Raw genomic sequence first — 12854 nt, 5'->3', positions numbered from 1 at the left:
GTTTTGAAAATTAATATTTAGGGTCTTTATCAGTAAAGCAATTTGACACAAACAATCTGGCAGACAAAGTTGTGCAAAACCTGCAGTTTAAAGGGCATTACAGAATAGAAGATTAAATTAATCATCCAACATAATCTATGACACAATCCTTATAACACTTTGTGATGAGTCAAAGGGTTTTCGGTCTGTGATTCAGCCTCCCGACAGTAGATGGCATCAAACCAACTCGGGACTTCCCTTACCAAGATCTCGTGACCATGGCAAAAGTCATCTTTTGAGGGGCGGCACCTTGGTGAGGGGCGGAAGTACGAGTATGTAACTTCCAGCCACTGGAGTCAAGTGAAGGAGAAGGACACGTGTCGGTTGGGGATTGGTGTTCCACTGACTACAGAGGCGGGACATTACATACTAAAGGGAACGTACTACTGTGTTCGGGGTTGGTCCGAAAGTAAAGTAGGAGGAGTAACGGGTGGAGGGAGAGTCTGGTTTTGTGCAGCGGGATTTTTGAAACACTAACATTTCTTTTGTCTTTTTTTTTGTTTATGTATGGTCACCACGAAGACAAATTAAAGACGAGTCATCACAGTTTGTTTTGGATTCCACCCCTGCACTCCTTCCCTCACACCATTTTGTTTTTCGTTTGTTATTTAATCCTTTTGTTGTGTATAGAAAATAAAAATAAATTATTTTATTTCTGTACACATAAATTACTGTCTGGACATTCCATTTAATACACTCTCGCCTCACACACTTACTAAAAGTAAAAATAGCCGGGTTCAACGTTAACATTCACTTGGGGCGGGGGTGTTGTGAAGGATGAGAAAATATGAATATATTAGTAACTGTTCATTTAAATTCCATGGTTATCCGATTCTGTCTCACTTGAAAGACCTGGTTTCACATTTGAAGATGAATACAGCAGTTAGCACATTACTATCTTCGATTTTCACCAAATGACTGATTTCACAAAATGTAATTGGAAACATCTTTGGAGCCTGCACCTGTGATTGATGCTGGGTTCCAATTAAATGGAGCATAACAGGAAAATGTCAAGAGCACATAGGAAGATTCAAGTTCAGTAAAGGCTTTGAAATATGTACTTGTCTTCTGCTTTAGGAAAATGTTGTTAGATATACTTTTATACAGATATATATTTTTAATTGTGCTGGATCTGTTCGTAGTACCTGTGACTTTTTTTATAGCCTTCATCTCTCTTACATAGCAGGTCTTGTGAAAGCTGAATGTAGTTTCACACATGGCTAGAGAATAATGATGTCATGTGATAGGCCTAGTGGTGGCAGATCAACCAGAATGTGTGTGGTTTCTTTGTCATCATGTTTTATCTCATAGAAAACATGTGAACTCCTGCCTCATATGCTATAATATATTTGATGTCTATTAATATTGACTCTCATTACAATATTTACTTGTAATGGATAAACAATATTGAGAAGTAGTTTACTTACTGTATATATTTAGAACCTCTTATACAACTGTGATTGGTTTGGGAATGCCATAGTAAAAGATCTTGAAGATATTAGAATCTAGGTCATAGGAACTGACTTGGTTGGGCTAATTAATTATATTCCTCAAAAGTGTTTGCCAAAACTTTGCCTGCACATTGGTCAATTGCGAGGCCTTCCTGTGAAGTTGTATCTTCTTATTAGGCAAATAGTTCAGTTTCAGATGATAAAACATGTAAAGGCAACACACATATACTATGAATGGCGACAAATCTGAAGGGGGTGCAACATTCATGATATGTGTTTCCTGGAATATTTAGTCAGCCTGCTCAATCAGCATGTCACTTATATTTAAGGCTACTAAATATTTATTTGTATTTTTATTCCAATTCTGACACGATTCATTTGTAAGATGTTTGAAAGTAAAAAGAAATGAAGACCTGGATATCATGTTTTCTATTGAAATCTGTTATTTTTCTATTGTACCCGTGTTGCGAGATTAGGAATTATGCACAACAGTACTATAGATTTACTTCCTTGGCGGAAATGTCTGGAAACACTATTCTTTCTTTCTTTCTTTCTTTCTTTCTTTCTTTCTTTCTTTCTTTCTTTCTTTCTTTCTTTCTTTCTTTCTTTCTTTCTTTCTTTCTTTCACTTGACTGGGCATCAGAGTAATAATATCTGACAGCCCTCAATAAGTGTCTGGGTGGCGTCTTGGATTTTGATTCCCAGGGGACGGATCTACATTACCCGCCAGCACAGAGTATAAAGCACATAACTTTATGGCCAAAGATTTGAACTATCTATCTATGTTTTATTTTCAGACAAGGGCCAGTGAAGCCTGAGGTGCTGTCAATTCAGTGGTCTGGAAAACGATCTAATCGAAGGCTTCAAAGGAATAACAGCTTATCTCCAAACAACCCACATTTCAACATTGTCAACTCAGGTAGTGTGAGCACTGGCACTCATTTCTAAAGGCCAGCTGAGAATTTTTTTTATTTTTATTTTTGCTCTATCAGATGTGTATATAGTAACATACTGCCATCCTATTGTGTTCAGTGAACTGTAGGGTTCAGCAGCTATTTGTAAACTAACATTTATATGCCGTACAGAACCCCATGATGTAAATGTACAGTGTGATTATGATCGTTTGAGGGGATTTCTGGGCAGTATTGCTATTTTTATTATCTGCTTTTTATGTGTATGCAAGTTTTCATTCTTGCAAGCTGTAGAAAAGTGTTAACTGCTAACATAAAGATACCTTATGCTAAGCTGTTCCCAAGCACCATAGTATTTCTAAATGAAGCTACTGTTCAACAATAAAACAGACAAGGAAATAACAATAAGTGAAAAGTTTATCACAAGTAACTGACACTGAGTGTAAACAGTCAAAGCTTCTCCTAGTTCCGAGAAATACACATATTGTACATTATGGTATTGTAAAACTAGGAAGAAGTGAAAATTCAGTATGACACACATGCTGATAGAGGAGTGCAGTTAATGCCAAAAGCCCACTACAGGTTAGATTTAATAAAATAAAAGTCAAAAAATGATTACTTGTTTTCTAAATGAATCCCATTAAAACTATAACTTTGGAATGTCAGATGACCAATATCTGTCAGGTGAAAAATCTGCCACGTTTATAACTTTTCCTTGTGTGCTCTGATGTACCACTTGAATTCCCACAGGCCTTCCTGAGGAGGATAGCCAGTGGATCTCTCAAATAAACAGGCTACAGAAACTGATTGACAGGTTAGAAAAGAAGGTGGGAATTCTCTTATGTTTCTGAATAGTGCTGTAAAATATGTTTTGAGGTCATCAGAAATAATGCATTTGTGATCTCCTGAGTATGCATAGCAAACTTCTCACATCAGCACACAGAGCTAAACTAAGCAAATGAACAGCAGGCTTTGGGTTTTTCTGGGCAACGGTGACTGTTTTTGCAGATGATTCACATATACTGTACTATGTACCCTCATCCATGTTAGTTTATTATTCATCAAAAAATCAGTTATTGCCCTTATTTTTTTAACAGTTGCTTAGTTAGAGTCACATGTTGATTTGAGTATCTGTATATGTCTACAAAGTGCATAGGGATGTGTGCTAACCCCTGTACCTTTCAGAGATTCAGTGCCTAAGAGATCCTCTTATCAACTGCATACTGTCAGTAAGGCAATTTGATTCATGCCCAAATCTACATTAATTAAGTATAAGCACGTCTGGACTGTTGTAAGAGTCAACTGTTGTCTGCAGTAAAAAAAAAAAAAAAAAAAAAAAACATCCACCTTCTTTCTTTTTTTTTTTTTTTTTACATTTCTGACGTTAATATTATACAAATTAGATGTATGGTATAAAACACCCTTTGCAATGTAAATCACCTCAGAGATACCAACAAAGATACATTTAGCATTAGCAGTCACAAACAAGTAGGGTTTAAATTTCTCAGAAACATTAGAAATTGCTCTAATGAGAGTGTGGGATTCAGAAATCTGGGACAAAGTGAGAAAACACTCATTTAAATCCCCTTGAAACCCAATATGCCCCTGCGCACAAAATTGCCAGGCCTGCCATTTTACCAGCATACAAACCTGAACCATATGTGCCCTACAATACTGTGAAATGTGCATATCTTTAATAGTAAAGTATGAATAACTATACTATAGCATAACTGTATTATAGTTTAACGATATTATATGCTTCCCAACAATTTAGCTGTTACTAATGTGTTCCTCCTCACATTTTTAGTGAGGACCAGTACTCAAGCTATATAGCGATTACCCTAGCCAGAAATGTCTGACCTTTAGACTACACACCACTTCAGTATTTTTGTGCTCATAAAACAGGTTGCATGTTTAATCACTTACACAATATTTTTTTATGCACTGTGTGTTTCTTCTATCAAACACTCCAGCAGGTCCAGCCTTCACGTCTTAATCAAGGGAGACACATTGTGGAGCTAAATGAGGCATACAGGATATGGCTCTAAAGCCATTTGTTGGACAGCCCTGCCCTGGGCTATCAAGCTTGATTGATAATACATTTCTACTGTTTATTGCTACATTTTACAAACTTCTTTGTGTCCCATAGGAACTAAAACTAGAGCCAGTCGAAGAAGAAGTTTTAGATGGAAGCACCAAATCTGTAAGTCTTTTTACAAATGTTTTTTTTTATTTTTTTTTTTAATTTAATTGCTGCTGCTTCTGCATTTTGTCTTCCTTCCCAGGAAGTGATCAGGTATCAGGAAGCAGCAGTTGAAATTGTTAATGTTATAGCTCTGCACTCAATAGTGCAAAAAAGGAAACAATAGATGGATTTTAAAGCTGTAGTTAACACTACAGTAAGCAATACTTTCAGTATGCATTTCTTAGTCACCCTTATCCTTCCTCAGGACACTGTGTAAAAGCAATGCTTCTGTGCCATCTGTCTTTATTTTCTCCTAGTACGTATGTAGAAAATGAAGGTTCAGGTATCTGATAGGGTCTGCAATCTCAAGGAGTCAGATCGTGGAGGTTGATTCTTTTGGCAGCATGTTTGGGTTGATTGATTTCTGTCCAGAAGAGGTTTGAAGTTAGATTCAATAAAAAAAACCTTTGTTACCAACTCTGTTCCCCTTCACTGAGCGAGTGAAAGTCTCATTGGACAGGAGGAGCTGTGTGTAACGAGTGTAGCCGCTTCTGACCCCATTTATTCATAAGGACCTGCGGCAGGTAATGTAAATCGATTAACTCAATTCTACAACTCCACTAAACAAGCATGCCACTGAATGCCAACATCGGTTTTAGGAGTTCAATGTTTGCCCCTGTGAGGATTAGGTGTGAAAGCTGCACTTTTTTTTTTTTTTGTGAGTCAAGAGGCAGTATGCATTTTACATAACCTCATACAAGAATAAATGAAACACAAAGAGAACACGAAGAGAAAGGTTTGGATATTAAGTGCTTATTACTGAAAATGTCCAAAAACAGAACAGACCTTAAGGCCACCAGCATTGCAGTAGATCTCCCTTTTACATATCAATGTTAATGTGTTGTCTTACTATTTTAACAATTTTTGACTTATGTCTTAACAGATTAATCTGTTTACAGTTTTTGACTGGCAATCTAATTAGCTCATAAAAAGGGCATTTTAAACCGGTCAGTTGTATTTGTGATATGCAGATATATTCCAGCCTTATTCAACTAATATGTGTGTATTGATGTTTCATGAAAGGAGCCTGGGAATATACAACTTAAATTAGCACTGACATTTATCCTAAGGGCCCTGCTAAGCAGCCACCAGTCCTTTGCCTGAAAGATAATACAAGCTTAACCAATAGTGATTTTCTTTTCTAGGTGATGTGATTTTGCTTGCAAAGTGCTTTAAAACACACAGAGTGTAATATCACTTCTATCAGGTCACCCAAAGCGACAGGTCAGACTCAGGATCTTTATCCTCTGGGTAAAAGAAGCTGATCTTAAAAGTTATTCTATATAACTTGTACTGTACATGTCTATTTAACTTTACTGTACGTAATTTAAGCACATCTTTAATGGTTAAGGTTGACCTAATGATTAAAAGTTGTATGGACATAAGCTAACTTTTTTTTTTTGCAAATCTGTTTTCAATTATATGTGACTGTGGCAGAGCAAAGCTCTGCCCTTTAAATTGGCAGGGATGGGGTTAACTTCCCCTACCTGCCTGGGTTTATTATGTTCAGGTGGCTGGGGTTGATTAGTTGATTAGGTTGATTAACGATCAATCAGCGCCCAGCCACCTGATATAAAAGGAGGCCTCTGCTTCTCATTTGGGGAAGGGAGCTGAGGAAGCAGGTTGGTGTTTGTTTTGTGGTTTTTGAATTTTCTAAATCCAGTGAAGGCATTGCCCAGCCTGGAAACTTTATTTTTGTGAGTTTTGTTTTTGCTTTATTTATGTTTGAGTATCTGTTATTTTGCCCTTGTGCACTTTATTTTTGTTTATTTATAATAAAATTGTTATTTTTGAACTGCAGTCTGTCTCTGGGCCTCTATCCACTCGCCAGCCTGCCACAGTGACATTTTTCTCCAGTTCAAGATTTCACCAGTTCTGAAAATGGCTGCTTTTGGACAGACTTTTACAATATTTGCCAGGCAAACCTTATTCCCTTTTTTAAAAGGAAGAAAAAGGTAACTTTTGACTAAGAAGCTCTTTGATCAGGTTGTACTACTGTACTCTGTGCTGTTAGCTATTGAAAGTTACCTTACCTTTTAAAGCTGTTTTTATTGTAGTTCCAAACCATTTAAGAGCAGGTTTCACTATACAATGTAACTATACCTTGTCCTATAGTTATATAACAGGGAGCCCTATTTTTAGAGTTATCAGGTCTTATTCCCAAAGATTTTACTTCAAAAACTGATTTTTTTAAGTTTGTGTCGATGGGTTAAATAAAATGTGACTGCCAAAGAAGATCATGAAAAAGCCGGATCATGTTTTTAAGTCTCGTTGAGTTAGATTTTGCAGGCACAGGTAGCAGTGAAGTGCTTCCACAGAGGTCACTGGTGTCTCCAGGGGAGAAAACCATCATTTTCTGTTTACTTCTAACACTCATCAGTAACAGGGGCTTAGCAGCCTGAAACTGTGCTCTTCAGATTGTGCACTGACAAAAATATCCTCACCTTAGAAGTCATCATTCTGTTTTTTTCATGCAGTGATGTTTACACCAAACTTTAAAGACTGGTGAAGAAATATATTATTATTATTATTATTATTATTATTTGTTGAACTGGAACAGGAATGTTTAAATCCTGTACTCCTTTAATAATATTATCACTATTAATATTAATTATGTATGTTTGGTGATGCGGTCTTATTTAGCTTTGCAGTCACAGGAAATAGTATTTGTTAGCTCAACAGGGGGCACTTTTCCCTCCAGAGCTTTACCAGTGTTGCAGTTTCAAATTCGAGCTGTGGTGTAGGACGTTCTGTCCTTTGGGGAGATATTAAATCAAGGTCGTGTCTAATCTGGACATTGAAGATGTTCAATGGCAATGGGTAGGTCTTGTACTGGGTAGGAATCATCCTAGGCATCACATAACAACATAGCAATGTTTATTCTGACAAGAAATACTGTACAAAATCCTTGCTGTTGACACATACTGCGGTATCCCAATGTACATTTATTAAAGGAATAACCAATAGCTTAGCACTTTAGTTCCATTTGTTGAATGTTGTGAACAGTTATTAATGGCTCTGACAAGGAAAAGGAAAGAGGTGTACAGAAGTGTGTCACAAGGTGTCATGATACATAGCTGAAGATGAAGGCTTCCACAGAGCCAAGTCAGATCCCCCAACTCCCATGACTTGTAGACAGACCTTGATTGAGACACTGTGCCAACAGAAATGTCAGTACTATAGTTTAGAGCTGCATTATAATATCAGAAATCTAATTTGAGAGTATGTTTTAGGGAATTCAGTCATTGTAATAGTGGATTGTCATCTTACGAATTTTCAATTGGTCTCTTAGTCAATAAAATATGCAATGTCTGTCATCTGGCAATATCTAGTCAAACAACAGTTTAAATATTCATGTTTTAGCCTAGACTTGCAAAATGAGAGGTACATTGCGCATTGTAGCACAGAACATTACACAGGAACCATATTTATGCAAAATGGTACTGTTGCCCTGTACCTGAAGGGGGAATAATTTTTTTTTTTACTTTAGTACTGTTTTAAATATTGGGGAACTGAAAGGAGTGACATTACCTATAACACAACACTCTGTCCTAGGTTTTTGAAGCTGCTCCAAAGCCACTCTACAGACTACTCCAATAAACACTTTATAAAAACCTTATATTGAAACTTGAAACCTAACAACCATAGTGTCTGCATGTACTGTATGCAGCAGTTCCGGAAATAAAGCCATTCTGTTATAGAACAAGGTGTGCTTTTTAAATACACAAAGGGTGAATTCTCAGTTGGAATTTGTTTTAATGAGCCAGGTGGCTAAAATTAATTTCAAAACAAAGAAAAGTGAAGAAACAGTGGCATCTGGTGGAAAAGAGAACATGTGCAGTGTTTCCTTAAGATGTGCAATGCATAGTGTCAGATTTTCAGAAAAGAGCATGTAAGGAAATGCAATTGAAATACTATATAATGATATGATTAATCAACACTAGTACCACTTTCTACAAGTAAAACTGACGAGAAGACATAATAACTAAGATGAGAGTTGGTAAATATAAATATTTAATCAATACTGTTTCTATTATTATTATTATTATTATTATTATTATTATTATTATTATTATTATTATTATTATTATTAGTTTTAGTATTTTAAAAAAGTTAAAACAAATATGGGCAGTAGATTATTGTAGAAAACAATTCCCTTGAAAATCTAATTAGCACCCTGGTGCAACAGTGTTCCACTGTAGGGCTCAACGGCAGATACAGCAAAATGACACTGCAAGTGTACACTGTTCCCATTAGGCTGTTCTAACACCTGTGTACTGCATTTTCTTATTTTGATTCTCAAAAGTATGTCAGTTTTGAAGAGTGTCTTTCAATTGAATGCATCTCTGTGGAGATGAAAACGGCAGAGGGTAGTTTATTTGATTTGTTTATTTTGCTGGTGGTTGTACAGGATCTGTGTAGAAGAGGTGCATTAACTTTCATTTTGGATAATTGCGTCTAATCTGAAGAACCTTGAGCTATTAAGAAACCACGTGAATTACCCAAAAAGGCTTTTAACTGAATTTCATCTTTACTCAAATTTGCAAAAAAGTATGGTGAGCATTCACTCTGTATTAATTGTATTTTGAATGCCAGTATTATTCTATTGGTATGCACCAATACACATGGGTAATCCTTTGAAGTGCCATGGCAGTATATAGCCTCAATCCTTTGTTTTGCTATTGCTGCAAGGGTTCAGGGTAGAGCTGTTTTATTTGCTTGACGGATGGCAGGAAAAACGTGTTCGTTTTTCAGAAGTTTCAGTGAACACAACAAAAAAAGGTACTTATTTCTCCCTGGGTGATATAAATTATGAAGGCTGCAGAAAGTGTAGGAGGCTCTATCTGGATCAATCACATGTAAAGAAAAAAGTCTGAAAAAAAAATGCATTACAGTACTTTTGTTAACAGCTTATACAATGAGAAAACAGCAGCCACACAAAACTTTGTATGAGAACAATATGTGAAAGTGCCAAGCTGTGAGTTTAAATTAAGCATCCCATGCATTTGCATATGTGGACTTTACAGTGTGTTTGCAGTAAAGTTAAATGAACCATTACTAACAGCTGTTATTTTTTCAGTAAATAGATTATGCTTTCATTTGCTGCGCATATTTGCAACACCAAATCACAACTCACAAGATGAAACAGAAAATATGACTGAGATCTAGGTACTGTTTTATATGCAGTGTGACAGGGAGAGCTGGTTCCTGCGCAAATGTGTGCAGCTGGGACGCGGAACAGGAGACACGTTGCTGGGCAACCAATTGAGCAGTTAGGCTTGCATGGCGCTGAGCCGATTATTAAAAAAAAAAGTTAAAACAAATATGGGCAGTAGATTATTGTAGAAAAAAAAAAAAAGCATCTGTGCCACAGCTCAAAGCTACTGCATAGTCATAGCCATACAGACTGGTGCTGAGTGAAAGCTTGCTGTGTTGATAACTGCAAGACGTTGCTCGTGAAGACATTGGCCAGCCAAGGCCATTTGAAGAGGCAGGAGCTGCTGTGAGCATGCCGGGATAGAAGCAGGTTAGTTCAGGGGAGGCTGATCCCAAACGGTGTATGGTGAGGGTTTTTGTAGTGTAGTAGGTTCCTGGAGCGGGACGTCTCTTTTATTGAGACTAGCGCTCTTCTTGTGTGGCAGACTTTTATTTTTTTAGCTTTGTTTTGTTTCCTTTATTAAATGTGACATTAGGGCTACTATTGCTGGTACCCTAGTGTCAGCACTTGTGTTAATTAAATCTGCGCACCTCTGTGGAGCATGTCTGTCTCTGTATTGTTCAGTGATGACCCACACATGTAACAAATCCCTGTTAAATGCAGTAAAAATTACTAAAAACAATTGAAAAGCTCATTAGCTCCCCTTTAATCTCCTCCACAGCACATCCTGATAGTGCAGCGGCAGTTAAGTGTGCTTGAGGAGGAGCTGGAGGAGTTCCGGCTGGCCCTGAGACAATATATCGAGTCTGCTACCTCACAGACAGGGTGCTTGCAGTAAGTATCACAGTAGTGTAGCTTGGCTGACTAGCTTCTCATTAGTTTTCATTACAATAGTTTAATACCTACTTAAAACATATAAATAGAAGCTGAGCTACACACCAGGTAAAGACGTGAACAAGTGGTGTGAAGGGGAGTCATAGCCAGGGAAGTCGTAGCTGTGAAGAGTGCCTGATCTTCACCGGGGATTTCACAGGGAGCGTTGCTTTGGCTGTGCCGTTCATGGGGGTTAGGAAGGCAGAATCATCAGGGACTCTTTTTCTCTTAACCGTGCTCGTAGCTCGCCAATCATCCGCAGTAGAGCTCCTGTGCGTAGAGGCATATGTTTTTTATAATCAGTGTTCTGTAAAATACATATAAACATTTATGGATGCGCCTTCCAAAACACATACAAATAATCAATCTTCTAACCCACTATGAACAGTAAAGTAGTAAACAGTAGTTTAAAAATTAATGTAACAAAAGGTAAATCATTTGAAATGCTATTATTTACAGATGAAGGTACAAGAAGGACAAGGAAATGGCTCAAAGCAGAGAGAGTATGAAAGCATCAGTTGGTCATGAGTCAGTATCTTACAAGACCCGAGTAACTTATTATTTTTGCTTCTCCGTGGTTTTGTTTGAAGTATCTCTGACTCACTCTAACCTCAGTAAGTGATCCCTGTGTGCAAAACACACCTCTGAGACATAAGATGCTGCAGTGTTTTGTGTTTGCACATACTGCACTCTATATTAAGACTTCAATGAGACCAGACTTTGGATTTTCAATTATGATTGGAGCAGTGGCTGTTTCAGTACATTCTAAAGTAGGGCCTTGTTCCAATCAGGGACTTCATTATTTAATTAAACACCTGCGCTTGTCCCTGCTTAATTCAATAAGCACACATTTGGAAAAATGTCCTATGATGGACTGAAAAAATAAGTGAGTACCAAGAGTTTCTAAGATTACATTTTTATTTTAATGTGCAGCCGTAATATGTCCATGCTTTGCTTGTTAAATATGAACACTTAGATGTGTGCTTTCATATACTGTATAGGTTGTTAAGCATTTCGTATTTTTTTTTTAAAACTTCAAGTGCATTTCAACCATGTTCTTTTGCCATTAACAGCATTGCTGTACAGAAGCTATCGAATGAATCCCGTTTTATACTTTATGAATTCTGGGAGCACAGCAATGTCTGGAAAAAGTAAGTAGGTTTTAGTTTTCTGTATCTCAAAGCATATACAACGTCTACATGTAAAATTATGTCTGCACAGAAGTTTACAAGTAAAATGATCTGATCAATGTCCAATGCTGTCATCATTCTATCATGCCTACAGGTGTTACTACAGTAACATAAACACTAAAAATCATTGGCTGGGTGGAAGCATGTGATTGATGGGATTGGGTGGGGTTAGAGACAAGGTTATTTTCAATGTGTTGAATTGAGATAGTTTTTAAATGACAGCAGAGGAATGGTATCATATTCTTACCATTAGTTTTGTAGTTGATTTTAACCACTCTATTTTTGTATCACTATGCAGCCACCTTCAAACTAACTACAGCAAGACCTTCCAGCGCAGTAATGTGGATTTCTTGGAGACCCCTGAGATTATGACAACGATGCTTGTCCCAGGCAAGTATACAATGTTTTAAACGAAAAAAAACATCGTAATTTGTTTGTGGATATTACAGTGCTAATATAAAACAGCCTCCTGGGCTCAGTCAGCCTGTACTGATGTAAACTGCATACTAATTTATTATTATACAAAAGGAAGTCATTTTTTGAAAAAAAAAAAAAAAAAAAAAAAACTTTTTAGCTAATTTTGATGTTGCCTCTAGTACAGTAATTGTTGCAAAGGAATTCAAAACAACCAGAAATCAGCACCGAAAACCATGGCTTTTATTATCTTTCAAGTTTGTAATTCAATGTTTTTCAGATGCATGACCCCAGGGGAATTATGTTTTTTCCCTATTAAATGGCAATCATAACAGTATCAAGAAAATAGAGATTGAGGGCTCCCAAGTGGCACATCAGGTAAATGCACTCTGCTCAGAGTGCAGGATACGCTCTATAGCTTGGAGATTGGCGGTTCAAATCCAAGCTATGCCACTGATGACCATGGACAGGAGAACCCAGGGGGTGGCACACAATTGGTAAAGTCTTGCCCGTGTGGGGTAGTTGTTAGGTCAGCTGGATAGTCCTTAGCTCACCACACACCACAACCCCTGT

At 37.1% G+C, this 12854-nt stretch overlaps 1 protein-coding gene across 1 annotated transcript in view; it reads left to right on the top strand.

Annotated features, from left to right (window-relative positions):
* Positions 1-12854, top strand: part of LOC121314991 (N-terminal EF-hand calcium-binding protein 1-like) — a 67351-nt gene that overhangs the window by 53708 nt on the left and 789 nt on the right. Inside the window, exons 7-12 of the mRNA XM_041248813.1 lie at positions 2288-2409; positions 3152-3228; positions 4551-4604; positions 10526-10638; positions 11751-11828; positions 12166-12257. Coding sequence (XP_041104747.1) covers positions 2288-2409; positions 3152-3228; positions 4551-4604; positions 10526-10638; positions 11751-11828; positions 12166-12257 — 536 coding nt within the window. The remainder of the gene's footprint in view (positions 1-2287; positions 2410-3151; positions 3229-4550; positions 4605-10525; positions 10639-11750; positions 11829-12165; positions 12258-12854) is intronic.

Source organism: Polyodon spathula, chromosome 4, assembly GCF_017654505.1.
Source record: "Polyodon spathula isolate WHYD16114869_AA chromosome 4, ASM1765450v1, whole genome shotgun sequence".
Taxonomy (NCBI): Eukaryota; Metazoa; Chordata; class Actinopteri; order Acipenseriformes; family Polyodontidae; genus Polyodon; species Polyodon spathula.
This window is presented reverse-complemented; position numbering and strand designations above follow the sequence as displayed.